The sequence below is a fragment of the Melospiza melodia genome, chromosome 15 (assembly GCF_035770615.1).
Source record: "Melospiza melodia melodia isolate bMelMel2 chromosome 15, bMelMel2.pri, whole genome shotgun sequence".
Taxonomy (NCBI): Eukaryota; Metazoa; Chordata; class Aves; order Passeriformes; family Passerellidae; genus Melospiza; species Melospiza melodia.
The window spans coordinates 13,100,336-13,120,643 of NC_086208.1; the positions used below are offsets into that span (position 1 = coordinate 13,100,336).

General features: G+C 48.3%; 2 protein-coding genes across 2 annotated transcripts in view; one reads left to right on the forward strand and one right to left on the reverse strand.

Annotated features, from left to right (window-relative positions):
- The first annotated feature begins 992 nt into the window (after positions 1–992).
- RLBP1 (retinaldehyde binding protein 1) lies at positions 993–7,492 on the forward strand. Its single transcript, XM_063169220.1, has 8 exons — positions 993–1,119; positions 1,920–1,963; positions 2,188–2,316; positions 3,166–3,367; positions 4,875–5,053; positions 6,027–6,185; positions 6,805–6,915; positions 7,025–7,492. Exons 2-8 carry the CDS (start codon positions 1,952–1,954, stop codon positions 7,181–7,183), a joined length of 951 nt encoding a protein of 316 aa, XP_063025290.1. The 5' UTR covers positions 993–1,119; positions 1,920–1,951; the 3' UTR covers positions 7,184–7,492.
- A 1,926-nt stretch (positions 7,493–9,418) lies between these two features.
- Positions 9,419–20,308, reverse strand: part of ABHD2 (abhydrolase domain containing 2, acylglycerol lipase) — a 36,785-nt gene continuing 25,895 nt past the window's right edge. Inside the window, exons 7-11 of the mRNA XM_063169855.1 lie at positions 19,514–19,606; positions 17,751–17,861; positions 16,480–16,549; positions 15,676–15,760; positions 9,419–14,781 (exon numbers count right to left, since the gene is read on the reverse strand). Coding sequence (XP_063025925.1) covers positions 14,585–14,781; positions 15,676–15,760; positions 16,480–16,549; positions 17,751–17,861; positions 19,514–19,606 — 556 coding nt within the window. The 3' untranslated portion in view covers positions 9,419–14,584. The remainder of the gene's footprint in view (positions 14,782–15,675; positions 15,761–16,479; positions 16,550–17,750; positions 17,862–19,513; positions 19,607–20,308) is intronic.

Genomic DNA, 20,308 nt, shown 5'->3' on the forward strand with positions numbered 1-20,308 from the left:
CAGCAGCACCCCAGCCTTTCATCTGGAGTCTCGTGCCTTCCTCCTCCTCCCTCCCTCACATTGGGGTCTCAGCTCTGCTTGCAGGACAGCCCTGTGTGGAAACCAAATCCCTAAATCCCAGGGGCATTACAAAACATGCCTTGTGTAAGCCCTTTCAGCCCTGCTCTGGTGCTTAGCCCGGCCCTGCCACCTCCCCAAAATCCCCACCATGGTAAGAGCCTGGCCAAGCTCCTCTCCTGGGCTTGAGCACCGCTCCATCCTCTCCACATCTTCTCACAGATCCCACAACCCTTGACCCAAAGAATTAAGGCTGCAAGGGCTCTCCTGCCCTGTGTAGCTTCAGCATGCTGGGGCATCCCAGAAAAGCCATTTTGCCATCCTGCTGCACCCACATGTGGGCTGAACTTCGTTTCTCCCACATCCTGGGGCTCCCCTCCCTTATGGGTCTGTGGCATCTCCAGCTCCCAGAGCTCCGAGCAGTCAATCACTTGAGGGCATTGTAGAGATTTTATCTGTGCCTTTTTTTTATAAAAGCTGAAAGGGGCCTTGTATGGATGCTGGTTTGGGAGGCCCCATAGGGGAGGAACTGGAGAGCCTCAGGAGCATCCTCTGCCACAGACCCATCCCCGCAGCCAGACCCTGCCCGCACAGCCGAACTCACAGAAGGGCCTTGCCAGGGTTTGTGGGGCAGGAGCTGGGGAACAGACCTGTCCTGCTCACCCCGGGGAGCGGCCGGGATGGCAGGCTGCCCACCCCCTGCCTCTGCCCCTGCCCCGTGCTAATGAGCGAGTTACACAACAAGGAGCTTTTATACTTTGTTAATCGGGCCCGGCATCCAGCCCGCCTCCCCACGCACGCTCCCGCTGGCCGTGGAGCCCCGGCTCCCTCCTTCTCTCTCCTCAGCTGCCTTTTGTAATGTTTTAATGGGGTTTCTTTCCTGGGCTGGGCTGACTTAATTGCAAAGCTGCAGTGAGTTGATGCCTTGTGACGGTCTAATCCCAACCCGGTGACTCTACAAAGCTTTCGCCCGGCTCCCTCCTGCTCCACTCCGGCCTCGCCACCCCTGCTCCCACCTCAGCTCTGTGCACTCACCTGCTCAGGACACTTCTGCTCCTCCTGGTGAGTACCCAGGACATTTTTCAACTGGAAGAACAGCGTTGAAGACCATCAACCTCACTCAACCTGGCATGTCCAGAGCTTGAATTGGTTTTGATGCCTGTCCCTTCCCCAGGAGGTTGAGGGAAAGAGGATGGCCCTGGGAAATGGGTGAGCTGGAGCCAAGCATCGCTCACACAGCCTGGGCTTGGAGCTGGGGCTACAGCCAGGCAGGGGTAGGTGCTGGAGGCAGGATGAAGGCAGCCCTCCTCCTCCTCGTGGATGGGAACAAGGTGTTTCACCCAGACTGCATTGGAAAGATGCTGAGAGGTTTGCAGTCCAGCCTTGCAGCTGGTGGAGCAGTGAGACTTGAGAGTTTGGGAAATACTTTGAGGATGAGTATTTATTTTGATAATATTATTTATTTTGGTAGTAGAAATAAAAGGATGAGCTGGCTGCCTGGCCAAATTTGGATGCTTGTCTCTGCCAATGGGAAGGTGGTCTGAGACTACCTGGGTGAGGGCAGGCTGAGATACCCCCAGCCAAAAGAGGAAAGGCAGACTGAGAAAAACATATGAAGTATCAGATGATCAACACACAGATTTTTAAGCTGCTTTTGCAAACATCCCTGGTGTTTCTTCAGGCTGCTTGGCCTCCTCAGGTAGGCAGAAATGCAGGCAGTAGGTGATGGAGATGAGGAAGGTTGGGGGTCTCCTCTGGACCCCCACTTCTGCCCCCATTTGTGCAATATGTCAGGAAATGGGGCATAAGGGAGGCTGTGGAGACCATTTGGATCCATGCTGATTCCTCCTTCCCTCTGCCAGTGTCCTGCTGCCGACAGAAGACAGAGGACAGCATGTCTGCAGTTGTGAGTACCATCCCCACGCTGCCCCATCCTCTGTGCCCTGACCATGCCCTCCCTGCAGCGCTGGCATGGGGTGCACAGGGTGCACCTCGGTCCAAGCAGCACACAGCCCATCCCTAACCCACTGCACCCCCTTGTGTGGAGCCTCTCCCCTTGCCCAGAGCTCCCAGGTGGGGCAGGGGGCTGGGGGCTGTCTGGGGAGCCCCCACAGCCTCTCCTCCCCGCAGACGGGCACGTTCCGCATCGTGTCGGAGGAGGAGCAGGCGCTGCGCTCCAAGCTGGAGCGCCTCACCACCAAGGACCACGGGCCCGTCTTCGGGAAGTGCGAGAAGATCCCCCCACACACCCTGCAGAAGGTGAGGCAGCTGTGGGGAACGGGGGGAAGGTGCAGCTCCTGCTCCTCAGGGGACAGAGGAGACTTTCTGCTGTCTCTTGCACTCACCAAAATGTCTCCAGGCTGGGGATGGAGTGAACCTGCCCTCCCTGTGCTGGGATGCTGCAAGGAGCTTTACTGTCCTCCCCCAGTTTTCGGGTGCCTCCACGACCCCCGGGGTGTTTCAGCATGTGTGCCCATCACTGGTTCCCCTCTCTGCTCCTCCCAGGCAAAGGACAAGCTGAATGAGACAGAGGAGAAGAGGGAGGTGGCAGTGAAGGGGAGATGCACTTACCAAAATATCTCCAGGTTGGGGATTCAGTGACCTTGCCCTCCCTGTGCTGGGATGCTGCAAGGAGCTTGACTGTCCTCCCCCAGTTTTTGAGTACCTTCAGGACCCCCATGTGACAGTGTTCACAGGGGTCTGAGGATGAGGGAAGAGATGAAGATCTGACTCTAAGTTTTAGAAGGCTTGATTTATTATTTTATGATATATTAAAATTATACTAAAAGAATAGAAGAAAGGATTTCATCAGAAGGCTAGCTAAGAATAGAAAAAAAAGGAATTATAACAAAGGCTTGTCACTTGGACTGAGAGTCTGAGTTAGCTGACTGTGATTGGTTATTAATTAGAAACAACTGCATGAGATTAATTACAGATTTACTTGTTGCATTCTACATCAGCAGATAATCATCGTTTACATTTTGTTTTTTGAGGTTTCTCAGGAGGAAAAATTCTAAGGAAAGGATTTTTCATAAAAGATGTCTGTGACACCCCCGGGGTGTTTCAGCACGCGTGCCCATCACTGGGTGCCCTCTCTGCTCCCCCCAGGCAAAGGACGAGCTGAACGAGACGGAGGAGAAGCGGGAGGTGGCGGTGAAGGCGCTGCGGGAGCTGGTGCAGGAGCGGGCGGGCGGTGAGGATGTTTGCCAGAAGGTGGCCGAGAAGGTGCAGGAGAGGGACGACTCCTTCCTGCTCCGCTTCATCCGCGCCCGCAAGTTCGACGTGCACAGAGCCTATGACCTGCTGAAAGGTGGGGAGGGCACAGAGCCTGTGACCTGCTGAAAGGTGGGGAGGGCACAGAGCCCATGACCTGCTGAAAGGTGGGGAGGGAACAGAGCCTGTGACCTGCTGAAAGGTGGGGAGGGAACAGAGCCTATGACCTGCTGAAAGGTGGGGAGGGAACAGAGCCTGTGACCTGCTGAAAGGTGGGGAGGGCACAGAGCCTGTGACCTGCTGAAAGGTGGGGAGGGCACAGAGCCTGTGACCTGCTGAAAGGTGGGGAGGGCACAGAGCCTGTGACCTGCTGAAAGGTGGGGAGGGAACAGAGCCTGTGACCTGCTGAAAGGTGGGGAGGGAACAGAGCCTGTGACCTGCTGAAAGGTGGGGAGGGCTCCTGGGCTTTGATGCTGGGTGAGAATGAGGGTACACATCCCCCAGCAGCTCACAGTCCTGTGCTGGTGCCTCCTAGCCCAGACTGGGCTGTGCTGGCCGAGCAGGACCCTGATATGGGAAGGGAATTAAGAGAGGGGGTAAATAGAAAAAGTCAGGGTTTGAAGAGAGGGGATGAATAGAAAACGTCAGGTTGAGGGGCTTGGAAGGAGTTGGGATGGGGGAGGAAATAAATGAGGGTGACACCAGGCATCCTGCAGCACCAGGACAGTCCCATTCCTTGCAAATTTACCCAAACAAAACAGAAAAAAACTCTCACATTTGGTGATGGTTTTGCTCACGCAGCAAACCCAGCTGGCTTGAGCTGCATCCCCTTGAGAGACCCATGCCCTGTACATGCCCTACACTCCTCCCTCTGCACCCCTGTAAGGAGCCAGCTCTGCACCCTCCTGATGCTCCTGCGCACGGTGCCTGGGGATCTTTTCACCCCATGGGCACCCCCAGGTCTGGGGACAGGCTGGGGTGCTTGTGGCACCCTCTCCTCACCCTGGGAGTGACCCAGAGGGGTGGAGGGGGAGCAGAAGGGCAGCCCAGAGGCTGGCTGCTGGCTGGAACCTGCCTGGCTCCAGCTCTGCTCTTCTTTGTGTCAGCTTAGGGGATAATGAGTTGTAATTATCAGCGCTGGCTCTCCGACGAGCTGTTTTGTTTGCCTGCATTTTCCCAGGATTAAATTCCTTGTGTTGTGCCTGCAGGGTGCCAAGAGAGGGTAGATGGGGGTTTTCACCCAAACAGGGAGGAAAAGGAGAAGGGAAATGAGGGGGAAATTACTTTATCTGCTTTTTAAGGTGTTGGAGAGAAAGCGGGTGTGGGAAGCTCCTGGCAAGGGGAGGGATTGCACCAAGCATGCTGGGGCTGGTCTGCTGCTGAGTTTCTCTTTCCCCCTTTGCTTTCCCTCTTCGCTTTCCCTCTCTGCTTTCCCTCTTTCCCCCTTTGCTGGAGGAGACCTGACCCACGTGTGCCACAGGCAGAGCTTTCCACAGCTCTGGGCTCTGACATCTCACCATCACCAGCCCATCCCATCTCTGGCAGCTCCCCCAGCTTCCCGAGGCTGGGCAAGCAGCCAGTGCTCCCAATTTTTGCCTCTGCAGGCTACGTGAATTTCCGGCAGCAGTACCCCGAGCTGTTTGACAACCTGAGCCCCGAGGCGGTGCGCAGCACCATCGAGGCGGGCTACCCCGGCATCCTGGCCAGCAGGGACAAGTACGGCCGCGTGGTGATGCTCTTCAACATCGAGAACTGGGACTACGAGGAGATCACCTTCGATGAGGTGAGCCCAGATCGGAGGCTGCTCCCACAGCTGCGGTGCTGCTTTTGGGCTTTTCCTGCTGGGACCTGTGAGCACAACATCCTTACACACACACACAGAGCATCCTTACACACACACAGAGCATCCTTACACACACACTGAGCATCCTTACACACACACACACACACACAGAGCATCCTTACACACACTGTGAGCACAGCATCCTTACACACACAGAGCATCCTTACACACACACACACTGAGCATCCTTAAACACACACAGAGCATCCTTAAACACACACAGAGCATCCTTACACACACGCACATTGAGCATCCTTACATACACACTGAGCACAGCCTCCTTACACACACACACTGAGCATCCTTACACACACACTGTGAGCACAGCATCCTTACACACACAGAGCATCCTTACACACACACACAGAGCATCCTTACACACACTCACTGTGAGCACAGCATCCTTACACATACATGTGCATCTGTCCAGCCATACAGGTGGAAGTAAATCTGCAGCCCTTTGCATTTATCCCTTGAGGGAGCCTGGGAGAGCATGGTCCACCCCAAAGGATGCAGTGCAAGATACCAAATTAATGGGTGCATCCCCCAGCCTCTGTAACATGGGCAGAAGAAAGGCACCACACCATTAAATCAGGGCCAGAGGAGGAAACTGAGGCACAGGGCATGGGAAGGGCTTCTTGGCAAAGAGGTCTTCAAATCTTCTCCCAGTTTCCTTTCCTGCTCAGCTCTGAAACTGGTCTCAGTGTATCACTGATCCAGATCTGATGCTCGTGACTTGAAAAGAGAATGTGTTCACCCTGTCCCTGCTCTGAAATCTGGGGGCTGGCTGTGACAAGCAGGCTGGAGTCCAACAGACCCTGGATAACCCTCCATGGGACTCCTCCTGAGTACCCCCTAGGTCTATGGCAGGTGAGACCTCATACAAGACCCTGCTGTCTCTCCTCTCCATTAGATCCTTCGTGCCTATTGTATTATCTTGGAGAAGCTGCTGGAGAATGAAGAGACCCAGATCAATGGGTTCTGCATCATTGAGAACTTCAAGGGCTTCACCATGCAGCAGGCATCAGGGATCAAACCCTCTGAGCTCAAGAAGATGGTGGACATGCTGCAGGTGAGGTGGCAAAGTCTGCACCCAGCAGTGGCAGAGGGGACCCTGGGCAAGCAGGGAGCTCAGAGGCAGGGCTAGCAGGGTTTGGGATTGCCACCGTGCTGGAACAATGTGAAAACATTGTGGAGAGGCTGTTCCCCACCACCCTTTCCCTGCCTTGCCAGCTAATTGGCTTAACCCTGCAAAAATTTCCCCACTCCATCTCCCTGCCTTCTCAAATGCCTGACCAGAAGCAGTGCTCCCACTCCTTGCAGCATCCTAGGGCATGGCCTGGAGGGCTTTCCTCATGAGCCTCTCAGCCCAGCCTGCTGCAGGCTGAGTGGAGACACAGGCACTCCAGCATTTCTGCCCGTGGACCAAATGCCAAAGACACTTGGCTCTTCCCAGGGAAGGTCCTTCTCATGAGGTGGGAGCAGTCTGGGAGGTTCTTCAGCTCCCTGGTGCTCCTGAGGTGGGGGTGGTTGATCCTCTGGGTCAGAACAGAGAAGGGGATATGGTGCCAGTGCTGGTGTATCCATTGCTGCCTGCTCAGATCGGGGTTAGGGTTAGGGTTAGGGTTAGGGTTACCCTCCTGAGCAAGGGTAAGATCTGTAACCATCTGTGTCTGGGTTTGGGATCCCAGGACTCCTTCCCAGCGCGGTTCAAGGCCGTCCACTTCATCCACCAGCCTTGGTACTTCACCACCACCTACAACGTGGTGAAACCCTTCCTGAAGAGCAAACTGCTGGAGAGGGTGAGTGTGGGAAAGGGACCTGCAGGCAAAGGCACCTCCTTGGGTGGAACAGAGCAGCTGGGAAGAGCTGTCCTGGTCCTCTGCTGAGGGTCACTCCCATCTCCCCCAGGTCTTTGTGCACGGCGAGGAGCTGGAATCCTTCTACCAGGAGATCGATGCTGACATCTTGCCAGCAGACTTTGGTGGCAACCTGCCCAAGTACGATGGCAAAGCAACTGCAGAGAAGCTCTTTGGGCCTCGCATCGAGTCTGAGGACACAGCTCTCTAAAGCAGGAGCCTGCTGCCTCCCCTGTCCCACAGCACCAGAGGTGGCCCTCTAACCCCACCACCTCCCTCCTGTAGCGTTGCTCGAGTGACTGTTCGTGCTGCAGCAGCCTGGGTGTGCTGCTCCATGCCCGTCCCTCCTGTCCCCACTCCAGGCACAGGGCTGTGCCTCCCAGGCACAGCATCCTTCCCTCTGGAGCTACTGGAGAAAGGAGGCCACCAGCCCTCTCCCACAGCCTTTCCTGGAGCTGCAAGGGGAGGACAGGAGAGTGTCTGCTCTGGGAAGGGAGGGCTACAGTGAGGGAGAAATAAAGTGTTTAAAGCAGAGCTCTGGTGCCTCATGGTGAGGAGCAGGGGCACAGCTTTCTGGGTGCTGGCTGTGTTGGTGGTTCTAAGGAGACCAGTGTTTGGCAGGAGACCCCAGTGCCCTCATCACTGACTGCACTTTGGCACCAGGACCAAGGCACTGCCCATCTCCATCCTCCCTGCATTCCAGATCAAGTCCTTTTCTTGCCTGAGAAAGGGCCCCCAGTTCTTCCTTATCTGTTCTAACCAGGGAAGAGAAAACAGATGCAAACAAAAACCCAAGCAGGGTCCCAGGTGGAGCTGTCTCTGCCCAATTCCTGCTTGGGCAGGGAGGAGAACAGAACCTGCAGGAGCCATTGGGACTAGGAGATTATTTCAATCACAAAACAATTGAAAGACAAGAATATACCCTCCTAAATCCTTCAAAAGCCTCAGCACAGCTGTTTCTCCCAGCACTGCACTGTGAAAGGGAGCTCATTCAGGGAAGCCCTGCCAAAAGTCACCATGGAGGGCAGAGGATGGTACCTGTGCAGCAAACCAGCTGCACCTGACACTAATTACAGCTTGCTCAGGTGGGGAGGAGGGAGGCATGGGTAGCTGTCCCTGTCCAGAGTCTGTTCTGGTTCATGAACCAGGCATCTCCTCCAAAGAGTAAATTGGACACCCATTCCCAGACCATCTCCTCCCTTGGCCAGCAGCAGGGCTCAGAGAGGAACAAGCTCCTGGTCTCTGTCAAGGTTACATTCTCCCTGAGCCTGCTCCCACAGTGGGTCCTGTCCCCCCTCCCAGTCCCATGTGAGTCCTTTTCATCATCCAGATCAGCCCCCCTACCCAGGGCTGGCTGAGGTGGAGGGGCTGACAAGAGCCACATTCAGCAGGGCACTGGCTCAGGCTCAAACCAAACAGGACAGGGCCTGCCTGGGGTTAGATGTTTGCTCCAGCCTCAGCTGCTTGCTGAGTCCATGCACGGAGAGTCCTGAAGCCTGAGGCTGTGCAGGAGACAGAGCAAAAGGCACTTCTCCACCTCCTTTGGCTCCTTTCTGTACCTGGAGCCATCCCAGGGAAAGCACGTGTGACAACCCTGCAAGCATCAGGCCAGTGCAAACACAACAGCACAGCTTGCCTGGGAGGCAGAGCAACTGCAGCTTGTGGAAACAGAACAAGGGGGAAAAAAAACCTCACCCACAGAGACAGGAGTATCACATTGCTGCCTCTGGGGTTTGCACTGGGACAGTCACAGCTCTTGGGAGGTGCCTGTGGCTGCTCAGCACTCCTGTGACAAATTGTCAGCCAGGAGCTTGCTGTGATGGGGAGACACAGAGCAGCACAGCAGAGCTGGCAGCTGAGTGACTGAGCAAGGCAGGAAGGAGCTCTGAAGTGGATCTAACAGCTAATTCACAATGGCCAATAAATTACAGATGAGGGCCATTGTGTCCCACAGAGCACCCAGTCCAGCTGCCCCAGCATGGCACCAGTCCCAGTCACCCTGCACAGTCCCTCCCTTGGGCTGTAGGCAATAAATCACACAGTGGAGAGCTGTGAGGTCAGGTGAGCAGTGCTTTTGTACACTCAAGGCTCACAGATGTCACTGTCCTGGCCACAGGAGCTGATTTGTGTTTCTTCTGCCAGCAGCTGAAAGATCAGGCACTGCGCTTGCTCTCACATAGGGAAAAATAGCAGCTTGTTCTATTCCAGCAGCAAAAATAACTCTTTTTCAGTAGTTTCATGGCAGATGTGCCCTTTTTAAGCTGATGCTATACCCATTCTCCACCAGAGTGGCATCAAAGACCTCTTCTTGGGCAGAAGACAAAAAGCAACCAGGGAAAGGCTTGAGCACCACTTGTATCACCTTCCCCCAGCCAGCTCCCCAAGCTGAGCCTCAGGGAACACAGAGCCTCTGCCAACATATGGAACTTCACACACAGGCACTAGCTGGAGCACTGACTTCAATAAGTCCTTTATTTTTAAATAAAGAAACCCCACTGAATCAAAGATAACAAAATTACATTTTGTTTTGCAATGACTTCCATTTTACACCACACAAGAACAAAAATTAAAGAAAAAAAATCAAAGACAGTTTTATATATATTTATATATAATTTTAAAGGTAAACATCAGCAGATATAGAAAAATTGCATTGCTAGTTGCAAATCATCTCCCCTGCAGCTCTCAGCTCCAGAGAATCTGACTCAGAACATGGCAGCAGGGAGGGTGTCTCAATATACAGGCTTCTTCAGGGCAGCATTTAGATAGTTAGAGAATATAATTTTGCCAAATTGAAAATATTTCCATAGTCAACTGCTCACCAAGACCACTGGAAGTCACTCTGCCTGTTCTAACACAGCTGCATGAGAGAAACAAGGGCACAGGTCTCCTCTTCCCAAGCTCTTTACACACCTTTTTGGCTAGGAACTTTCAGAGAAAGAGGTTATGCTTTCTCAAGAAGAATGGCTAGAGATCTGTCACTGGGAATTACAGTCAAGTATCATGTAACAATGAGACAAAATGCCCCTTTGGAAAGCTGTTGACTTGGGCAAAGCAGTGGGATTCAGTTATAACAAATACAAATGGGTTTTATTTGGCTTTTTAAAAATTTTAAAATAAAGACTTTTTAGTTGGCAGAGACCATGAGATGGGTCAACATCCCAGCAGAACTACAGTGGAGATCCAAGAAGAAAATTCTGTATCTCCTCTCTGGTCATACAAAAACTTTGATTACAATGGGAGCTTGTCAGTCAGACCAAAGCAAAGGGGCTTTGTGCCACCTCGTACAGATGTTCAGGGTAACTCCAGAAACCTTTCCAGCACAGCATGGAAAGCTGGCAACTGCTTTGACTCATCGATGGCACTTGTGCCTAAGCTGCCCTGACAGCTGAGGAAGCCCAGGCCAGTGTCACTGTCACTGAGAGGAGGGTACAGGAACAGGGCACCCTCCCTCGGGCTGGTGCTGCTCTGAGGCATTCTAAGCTTGGAGAAAAATCCTAAAGCCCTCACAAAGAAGGGCTGTTTGCTTTTCACCCAGAAGCCATGGAAGAGACACTGCTTTGAGTCACTGTGGCTCCAGCATCTTCCCAAATGAGCCAACCCACAGAAGGGATACAGACATGGAGTATGACTCAAACCAGAAACAAGATGTTCTTTACAACAAGTGACTTACACAGGCAGCACAAGGCTCAGGCCTTCTCTGGTCTCACAAAAAAAGACTGAAGAATTTCATTAAGCTCCAGACAAGCACAGCATTTCCAGAAAAACCTGGAAGCAATCCAGGTGACTAAACTGGCAATTAAGTCCTGAAGATGGTACTCTCTGCTCTTTCCTTTGAGATGCAGCCACTTGAGCAATTTACCTCCAGCTATGCTGCTGGAGGGTTAGCAGACAAAAACTTTGGGATTGCAGGATAACAAGTCACACGTTAAGCAAAGCAAATCCTGCTTCTATGACTCAATTCCTACTGCTAAAGGAGCAGAGAGTTGAAAGTGATGCACTGCTTATATACATTGTTATTTTCAGCCTTGAAACTGACTGCAGCCAGTGGTGGGCTGCCCACAAAGGTCCTTTAAGTCAGCACTCAATTGTGCCATGTGCATCACTGGTGTGCCTCAGTGTCTGAAAATTCATTCACCAAAAAGCAAAGCCCCAAAAGCTCTGACAGAGCTGTTACTGAAGTCTCTAGATATGCTGATGTCAGGGGAGGAGGAGGAAAAGGGCAAGGCACCACGTGTCAAAGGGCTGTGGTCTAGGAACTTGTGACAGGCCCAGGACAGATGACACACAGGTAGCTTGGCTAAATTCAGTACTGGAGTTAATAGTTCCCAACATTTTTACTTAATGCCCTGTCTTTGTAACCCATACCTTCATAAACAGGAACTGCAGAAAAACACTCAGGAAAAGGATTGCAAGGAAGTTCACTGTTTGCCTTTACAGTGCAACTACAACACTGCCAGACCCACCTGAAAACACCTTGATTTAGAACAAAGGGACAATTAAAAATGCTGGCAGAGCTCATGTAGTGGAAGCTGAAGTTCCTTGTGCTCAGTCAGAGCAAGTCTGAGCTGCTTATTTACCATCTTCAGATACCTCCAGAAAAATGGCAAAGGTGATGGCTGGACCAGCCTAACCATCAAAGAGTAATTGTTCTGCAACTTGCTGTCTGATTGAGAGGGTCCTCAGGGTTCATGTTCAAGTGCTACTTACATTCAGTGATGGGGAAGGTGTGTTTACCATGAGACTACCCATGGAAGAGCTCTCCTAATGATTTTTCTAATCCCAGTTTGAAACTAAGCAGAGCACATGTCAGATTCACCAAGCTGCAATCTTGAACTGCTCTATCACACCACACTGCAATGATCTACAAGTGCACACTTCAGCAGCCTCATGTGTTTGGACAAGAGATGAAAGACTTCACCTCTAAGACTGAAAAATTCAGACTGCATTTAAGGCTGGGTTCACTGGGCAAATAAAGACCACCTGCCCACACAACAAGAGTAGTATTGCCTTATTTTAGGAGATAAGAGCATTTCATATGAGACTGGACAAAGTCTGACTACTGCTGCAAGTCTGACTACAAGTTTTGCTTTGAAAGAAGCATCAAATTTGTTGAGATGGAGAGAACAGCTTTTTTTTTTTTTTTTACACTGCTTCCACCTACAGGCTTCAGCTGAAGCTCAAGCTCCAGAAACCTTGCACAAAAAAGCCACAACAAAAGCTGTCCTTCCCCAAATAAGCCAGACTCAGTCAAGTCACAAGTGATTTGAGCAGTTTTAGATTCAAGTGCAAAACCAGGGCAAGGGAGCAAGACAGAGACCCATGGTACTTCTGTAGTGGAGAGTTTCAGAAAGTCCACAGCACTGGCACTTCTGAAGGCTGGGGTTGTGGGGTAGGAAGGAGTACTCCTCAGAAAGGCTCTCCAAGTTTAAAGAAAAATCTCTACTTGATTAGACAAAGGTACTGCTCCTGCTGCTTTGAGAACTGTCCAGTTGCTCACCTCATTTTGGGAGACTTAGACCCCTAAATTTATACTGTAGCTATTTGATGTGTACATGTGTTGTTTACACTCCACTTCTGCTGAAGTGAGGAGATATTTAAGTCATACCAAATGAATATTACATGAACACTACTTAAGCAAAAAAGCTGAAATGTCTTTTATGACATACTTTAGTGATGCAGTATAAGAACATAACACAGAGACAAGATATCCATCAGCTAAGAATATCCTTGTTAACTGATGCCCTAAAATAGTTCTTAAGGAACAGCCACAAGCACAGCCAAATCTTGCTGTAGCTTTACTTAGTTTCATCTTCTCTTTGAAGAAAAAAAGCCCAGATTTACTGACTAGGAGAATGTGCAGACATCCACAGTTCACCATGGATCACAGGCCAAGGTGTTTGGCCTAAGGCAAATGAAAGGAATGTCTTGATATGACAATGCATCTTTGCTACAATAGTTAATTATTGCTTTATTAAAATGAAACCCCACCTACTCAACCTACTGAAGTTCAGGGACAGGGCAGTCCAGGAGGCTTGTTCCCCAGGTTTGTTGTTACCAGCCTGAAGACTTGCAGCTTGTTTCACCCTTAAGCTATAAATTAAAGTGCCTGAACACAGACCAAGGCTGAAGCAATAAAGTGCTGATGAGGGAAGTTGTGACAGGAAAAGAACTTCACTGACACGGTGATAAAGAAACTCTATGGATGGATTAATGACTCTACAACACTGAGAGAACAAACAGTAAGGGGAAAAAAAAAAGATTTTTACCACTAGTTTCAGTCTCCAGATTGTCATGGGACAACTTTCCTTTAATAACTATTTTGGCACAGACCATAGCTGCCACTTGAGGGAAAAGCACAGGTGAGTAGCCAGCGTTCCTGCAAACAGCTTTCACACTTCACTTTGCACATTAAGACTAGAAGGGGATGTCTGGTTGTGGAAAAAAAATTCTGGTGAGAAAGAGCCCAGTGTCTTACCAGAGCCAGTAATCCTACAGATTACACAGATCTGGAAGTAGTCAGCCATGCAAAGATGTCATTTCAGCTGCACAGGGCTGGGGACACCAGTTCCACATCAACTGTAAGGCAAGTCACATGTCTCAAACCCACCTGATGCTCTGAAAGCTAATGGGAGGAATTTTGGTATTATTTACCCTGACATAAGGGGAGTAAATCTAAACAGATACACCCTACCCCCCACCAATTAATCCCTAAGAGAGTACAATAGCTCTCCATAAAATAGTCTTTCAAGCAAATTGAGCTCACAGAAAAAAGTCCTGCAGATTCTTAATCATGGGTTTCCATTTGGAAGCTAGAGCCAGCTTTAAAAAGACCCAGGTCAAACAAAGAATCCAGTACTGAAAAGAAAACAGTATTTCAAAAGAGGCAAAGGTGACAAGAAGGTGACTGATCAGGTCCTGAAGTGAGAACATGTTTACACAGAAACATTAACTGGCATTACCAGGCTGCAGCTTTTCTCTTCTTGGAGATGCAGCATAAAGCCACCCCAATCCACTCACAGCTCAAGCATGGAAAAGTTGAATATTTTTAAAGTGATTCACTTGTGCAAGTGCATTCCTAGGTACTAAAAGGTTTCCCTTGAGATGGTGCAAAGCTGACACTACACTTGCAGTCAAGCACCTGTTTTTCCAAGCCACACTATAGTGGCTTACAGGCTGAATCACTCACTGGCTTGTGGCTTGGTACAGGGATTTTCCAGCACCCAGAGAGAGAAGAGAGCCACAGTTATCCCATCATCTACACCTAAACAAATGCTGCAGATCAAGTTTTTGACCAGCAGGTAAAGAGATTTTGACATGTGAAACTTCTGCTATATTAAAGCAAGCAGTCTTTAGCTCAGTAGCCCTGGAACAAGCTACAGACAGCAACCCAATTCTTCAAGCAGAGCAGTAAATTACAAATCCACGTGACTGGATATCCAAAGAGGCTCTGACCAGTTGTTAACCTCTGCTTTAACTCAATTTTGGAAAAACACATGGTGATCAAACCCCAGCCATAGGATATCAAGGAGAATGGAGACCTGAAGCAGCAGGTGAGGGAACAAGATGCTCCCAAATAGAGATTTACTGAAGTGATCCAGAGTCTTTGGGTCGATTACTCCTGGCCAGACACATCCTGCTCAGCATCTGAGCAGTGAGGCTTTGTCTTCTCCCACTGGCAGATGGCATTGGCATACTGCACCACGAGCTTATCCATCCAGGTAAGGGGCTCTGGGAACAGCACAGATCCCTCAAAAAATCCCAGGTGGCCTCCATGAAGGGGCAGCACATGCATGACATTCTCCTTTTTCTCTGTAAAAGAAAAAGAGGCAGAAAATTCCAGGATAACATCTTAAGATGACAATGAAAGCATCTTGAGTTGCCAGGACAATGGCTGCCCAAGAGATGCTGCTGACTGGGCCCTAACAGTAATAATAATAGAAACAATAATAAAAAAATACTGCTGTAAGAACTGTCATTCTTTAACAAATGAACACCTTTAACTCACATTCCCTGGAACTAGGACTGTTTGCATCATGTCAAACTGCACTAAGCTCTGACAGTGCATCAACCATCTTGTTGCATGGACAGTGAAAAACTCTGTGCTTGCTTCTCTCTGAAAGCAGCTGGGAATAAATTCTCTGCTCACAGCCTCTGACCAGGAAAAGAAAGAACCCTGCTTCCCTCCCTGTGCACCCACTCTTTGTGTGATGAAGCAGCAGCAGCTCCCTCTTCTGAGCTTCTAAGGATAATTTACCTTTTGCCTTGTTTGAAGACAGACAGCTCAACTCCTTTCAAGGGAGAGATCCCAGTTCAGTGCCAAGTGACAGAGCCATGCATGCACTGTCCCCATTTCATCAGCAAAGGGGGAGTTTATCTGTGCTTCATCCAGACTGTCACCACCACCCATCTTCCTACTAAATCCCAGTGAGCAATGGAGATGTGAGGAAATCTTTTTTCATCCAGGAATGTAACCTGCTGCTATCAACACAAGCAAGAGGTGCCTGAAAGGACTGAAATTCCTCCTGCTCACAATTAGCCTTGTTAGTTCTAGCAATTGGTGACTTAAAGAGGCTTAGCACACCTCCCACAGCATTACACATGTAAGGAGGCAAGTCAAGCTGCTTTGAAATCAGGAATTATGATGTGGTAAGCAAGCTGTAGGTACACAAACATGCCCAGCTGGAGGAGACTGATTCAGCATACCTGAAAGAGCTCTTGGAATTGATAGAAGACTCTCATGAACAAGAGGGTCATCAGCAGCATTAACCAACAGAAGAGGAACATTGATCTGCATCAGGAAACATGACATAAAATGAAGAAACCAAACCAGAAAGGGGTTAGTATTTAAATGTCAATCTACCAACTGTAAAAGTATCTTAGCATAACTCAATTAAGATCTTATTTCAGAGTTAATTTTGCCTCAAAGAAAGAGGCAGAGAGCAAACAGACTGAGTCCTCACTCTTAGAATTGAAAGAACTACACCCTGTTTTCACTCTGCATTGCTTTGCACATCAGGCAGCTATTGCCAGCTCTGTTATGGACACCTTGGTTAAAGTCCAGGAAACTCCCTTGGAACATCTCCATTCTCTGGTTCAGTAGAGAAAGGAAGAACTGATCTCAATTACACTTTGGCAAAACTTTGCTCAAGCATCTGCCTGTCAGTGTCCTGAGTCTCCTCCATAGAATCCAGTAAGCCTTTCTTCCTTGGAGGTGCAGGCTCCATGCAGACACCCATTTCCCACTTTATCCTCACACTCTCAGAGCAGTTCAGCTGAATGTGGGGCTTTGTCTCCATCTCTTGGGTGCTATCACCTGCCAGAGTTATACACACTGAAGAACCCAAATAATTTAGCCCCAATGTTAGAGGCAGCAAGATCTGAAATTCTACTCCAATATACTGTGGGTGATTATTTCTGAAAATCCCAGCTAAGTCATCTGCAGGTATCACAAAAGGAAACACAGAGTATTTTCCCTTAATGCAAGAACTGCCTGCTGCAAGAGCTTACCCTATGCAAGTAATGCAGGCAACTTTCCTCTTCATAGTATTCCTTCAGTGAGCTGTAGCCATGGAATTTCCTGAAATAGAGCAGATTGTCATTAATATCACCTGTTCCAGCCATGTCACTATTACTTTTAAGTGAGGACACATGCAGAAACAGAAATAATGGCTCAATTTCCATAGACAATATTTTAACACCCAGTCTCTTTGCAATACCCTTTGGCAGCACATGCCTTGATGGTTTCTGTGCCTTCTCAAACATTCTGAGAACATGGGCAAGTCAAACATGCAAACTGAAGACCAGCAGCCCTCAGGGTGTTTCTTTTAAAACACCCCACTTCACTTAATTGTACATGTGAATGAAAGGAAGTTAGGATCTTGTTCATCTTTCCCTAAAAGTCTTTTCAAATACAAACCCAGCATAGCTTATAAACCTCAAATTTACTGAACAAGTTCCCCAGAATTCACTGTGGTTCTACTTGATCTTTTCACACCAAACCAAGAATTCAGTAAGCCTATATTCAAGTGCCTTTTTTTTTTTTTTTAATATAAGGGACAAAATAGCTGTTGGTCCAAACTAGAAAGGTCTCAGTGATGGGGGACAAGCAGGGAGATTTCCCCAAGGAATGGTTTTTTTATAAGCACCCAACCACACTCCCAGTTTGCCAAAAGTGTCATAGCTTTTTAGCTAACACTTTGCAGCTTTATTTTGGAAAGGGGTCAATGCCTGATACAAACATGCCATGGTATGAACACGGCCACTTAAAGTGCTATGATGTTGTCAAAGACACAGGCAATAACAGGCTACTGTTTATTAAGCAGAGCACTTAATTAGGTGTTAGTATGACAAATAAAGGTTGCATTATCTCAGCCTGCCCTATTGTGTATTGAGAAAGCAGAAGTGTTTTATGGGGAGAAGATTTTTCAAACAGAGTTAAGGAAATCCATAAGCAGTTCTGAGCTTCTTTCCACATTCCCCTTTTTTTGTTGCTAGACCTTGGCCTCTTCCTACCTTAGTGAAGGCTGCAGGTTCAGGTATTACCAATAAATAAATAAATGCCTCCTGGATGATTCTAAAGAAGCTGTGACTGTAAACAGTAAGTTTGTCTTTTTCCTCTTTTCTAAGTTTTCTTTAATGTGGAGGCAAGTAAGAATTTGAAGTTGTGTTCACTGTACTTCAGTAGAGTCCCACAGGCACAGCAAGGGGCATACAAGAGCAACACTGGGAAGAGAAGGTACCTGGAGTTCTACAGGGGAGCAGGGAATTGCCCTTCATACCTCATAACATTATCATCAATCTGCATAAGTGATGTTGCTGTATAGAGCTTGCCCAGATCAGCTTCTGACAGGCTATGTGGCTTCTTCATGTTATCTCCAAAAAGAGCTTGCCTGGAAGAGTGACATCAAGAATTACATCCAAATAACACAAGGACAGCAAAACCATGACCTGTTCAAGGACAACTGAGTTTACCAAATCTGACAAGATAAGATCAGAAGTGGGTTATATAAACACGAGGCTTCCTTGGGAGCAAGAGCAGTTGTTTGTCCACTTACCTTAGCAGCAAGACATAACAAACCCCAGAAGCCTCTTTGTAGGAAAAAAATGTTTTCCTTATCTACTGAAAAATTGCATGAGGGGGCCCTCTTAAAAGAAACTTCCCAGAACAGAGGGCACTAAGGGTATTTGGACTTGAGGCTACATGTTAGAGAGAGGGATTTTTGGCTTCAGATGAAACCTGTGGGTGGTTTGGGTGAGGGCACCAGCAATGCTGGGCACAGCATTTCCTGCATCATCTGGTTCTAAAGCCCCCAGCACAGACTTCAGGCTACCACACACAGAAATTACTCAGGGTATTCCCTTAGCAGAAAGCTTTTACTATGGACACTTGTCATAGCTGGCTATTGCCCTCAGGGGAGGACATGTTTCTTTACCAGAACAAACTTCTTCCCAAACTAACAGAACAAAGGGCACAAGTTGGAAAGGGATTTTTATTCCCTTTGAGAGGCAGCTGCAGGGCAGGCTAGGTTTGATTTGGGCAAGGTAGAGCACAAGTGATTATGGAAAAAGTTTGCTCAACACACTTCCTTTCAAATCAGCACCAATCTTTTGTGGGTTAAGAATTGAAGCACCCTTTAATGGGAGCTTACCTAACTTCACTTGTCAAATTTGTTCAAGTTGTCTAAATATTTGTAAACCTGGAATGAATTACGTGGATCATCCTACATTGGCCACCCTCTTTCTACAAGTGTTTCATACTGCACAGGAGTGTAAACAAAGAACCAGAAGTCTGAAGTGACACATGCTCCTTCAATGAAATAGGCTTTAAGATATTCCCCTCCTTTCTCTTCAGTCAGGCAAATTCCAATACAGATGAGGTATTTTCTTGTCTACAAAGTACCACCCAGAGAACTTTTTATGGGGAAAACACCAACATGAGCATGTCACCTGTTTAGCACACAAATTTCTTTTGTTATGCAAGAGCAATGGATCAGCAAGAGCAGCACAAGGATCCTACAGCACTCCAGGAACAGCAATGTTAAGTGTTTTGCTGGCTACATGCTCTTTCTAGAGGAACAGCTAGAAGCCAGAACTACAGGTTTGACTATTTGCTTATTTGATATGCAGCAACTCCATACAGCAGATCTGGAAGATTAGTCCTACCTCAGGTAGGTGGCAGAACAAGAGGCTCCTTCAATAGGGAATTCTTTGGCTAGAAGTAAAACAGATGCAGAACACTCCACTTTGAAGTCTAATTGCAATGTTTTCCTGTGCATGTCTTGTTTATTCATTAAGCAAGTTCCCACAAAACACAAGAAGACAACAATGTCTTCCTTCTAACAAAATGGCCAAAGCTTGTTTGTCTATTTTACAGTATAATGAGATTGACAGGGGCTCACCTTCCCTGTTGGTTCATCTAAAGATCTACCAAGGAACTTGTGCTAAACCTGTCAGGAGTCCTATTTTAAAGGACCAGGCAGACAAATCCAATACAGCAATTGACCCAATCAATACTGTCAGTGTGAGTGATGTACTGCAGTACCTGTGAGAAAGGATGATCTTCTTCATGTTGTCTGCCATGAGGAAGTTATAAAATCTTCTGCAATGATCCCACTGCATGAAGGTTTCCTGTGCCCTAGAAAAAACACAGCAGAACAAACAAAGCTGTTAATGGAGCCCTTGAAAGATCAGATTAATACACTGTTAACATCTTATGGCAGCCTGGGGGCTGTGTAAACAAACTTCCAGGCCTTCTCTGCCACAGCTTAACCTTTTCCAGGAAATGACTTCCACTTTGATGAAGTTCGTTAGTATCAGAAAACAGATCTGCAGTCTCATCTTGCACAATACAATTAGCAGTTTTGATCAGAGCATTTAAGAGCCATCAATCAAGATCCATAACACTGACAAGAGGATTTTAGTATCCCTTTGCAGAAGTTGAATGTAATTTACATAATGGGACTTTCAAGGAAAGGGCTAAAACCTGTTGCTCAACAGTGTTGTCTATTGTGTAATACAGCTCTGCAGAGGAAACAATTTGTGCAGATGTTTCCAATATATACAGATACTATTATTGTTTCAGTTCATTGGCAGGAACAGTAGGAATAAATACTAGCTGCAGCTGCAAGTGGCATCTGAGTTGAAGTCTTTACCTATTCTCAAAGCAGAAGAGCACTTCACAGCTTATCTGTTGTTAAAACAGAATTTAAGCCATCCAGAGTTGTGTGAGCTCTGGCAGACACCAGCACTGCTTTGCTATGCAGGGTCATGGGCAGGTTAGAGCTTTACTCCTAGCAGGGCTTGCTGTTGCTGAGGGAACACACTATCATTTACTGAG

Excerpts from the sequence above, each read along its gene's own strand:
- RLBP1 (XM_063169220.1), top strand. Across the intron at positions 2,317-3,165 it reads CCCCACACACCCTGCAGAAG|GCAAAGGACGAGCTGAACGA; the intron begins GTGAGGCAGCTG and ends TGCTCCCCCCAG. Across the intron at positions 6,186-6,804 it reads AGATGGTGGACATGCTGCAG|GACTCCTTCCCAGCGCGGTT; the intron begins GTGAGGTGGCAA and ends TTGGGATCCCAG.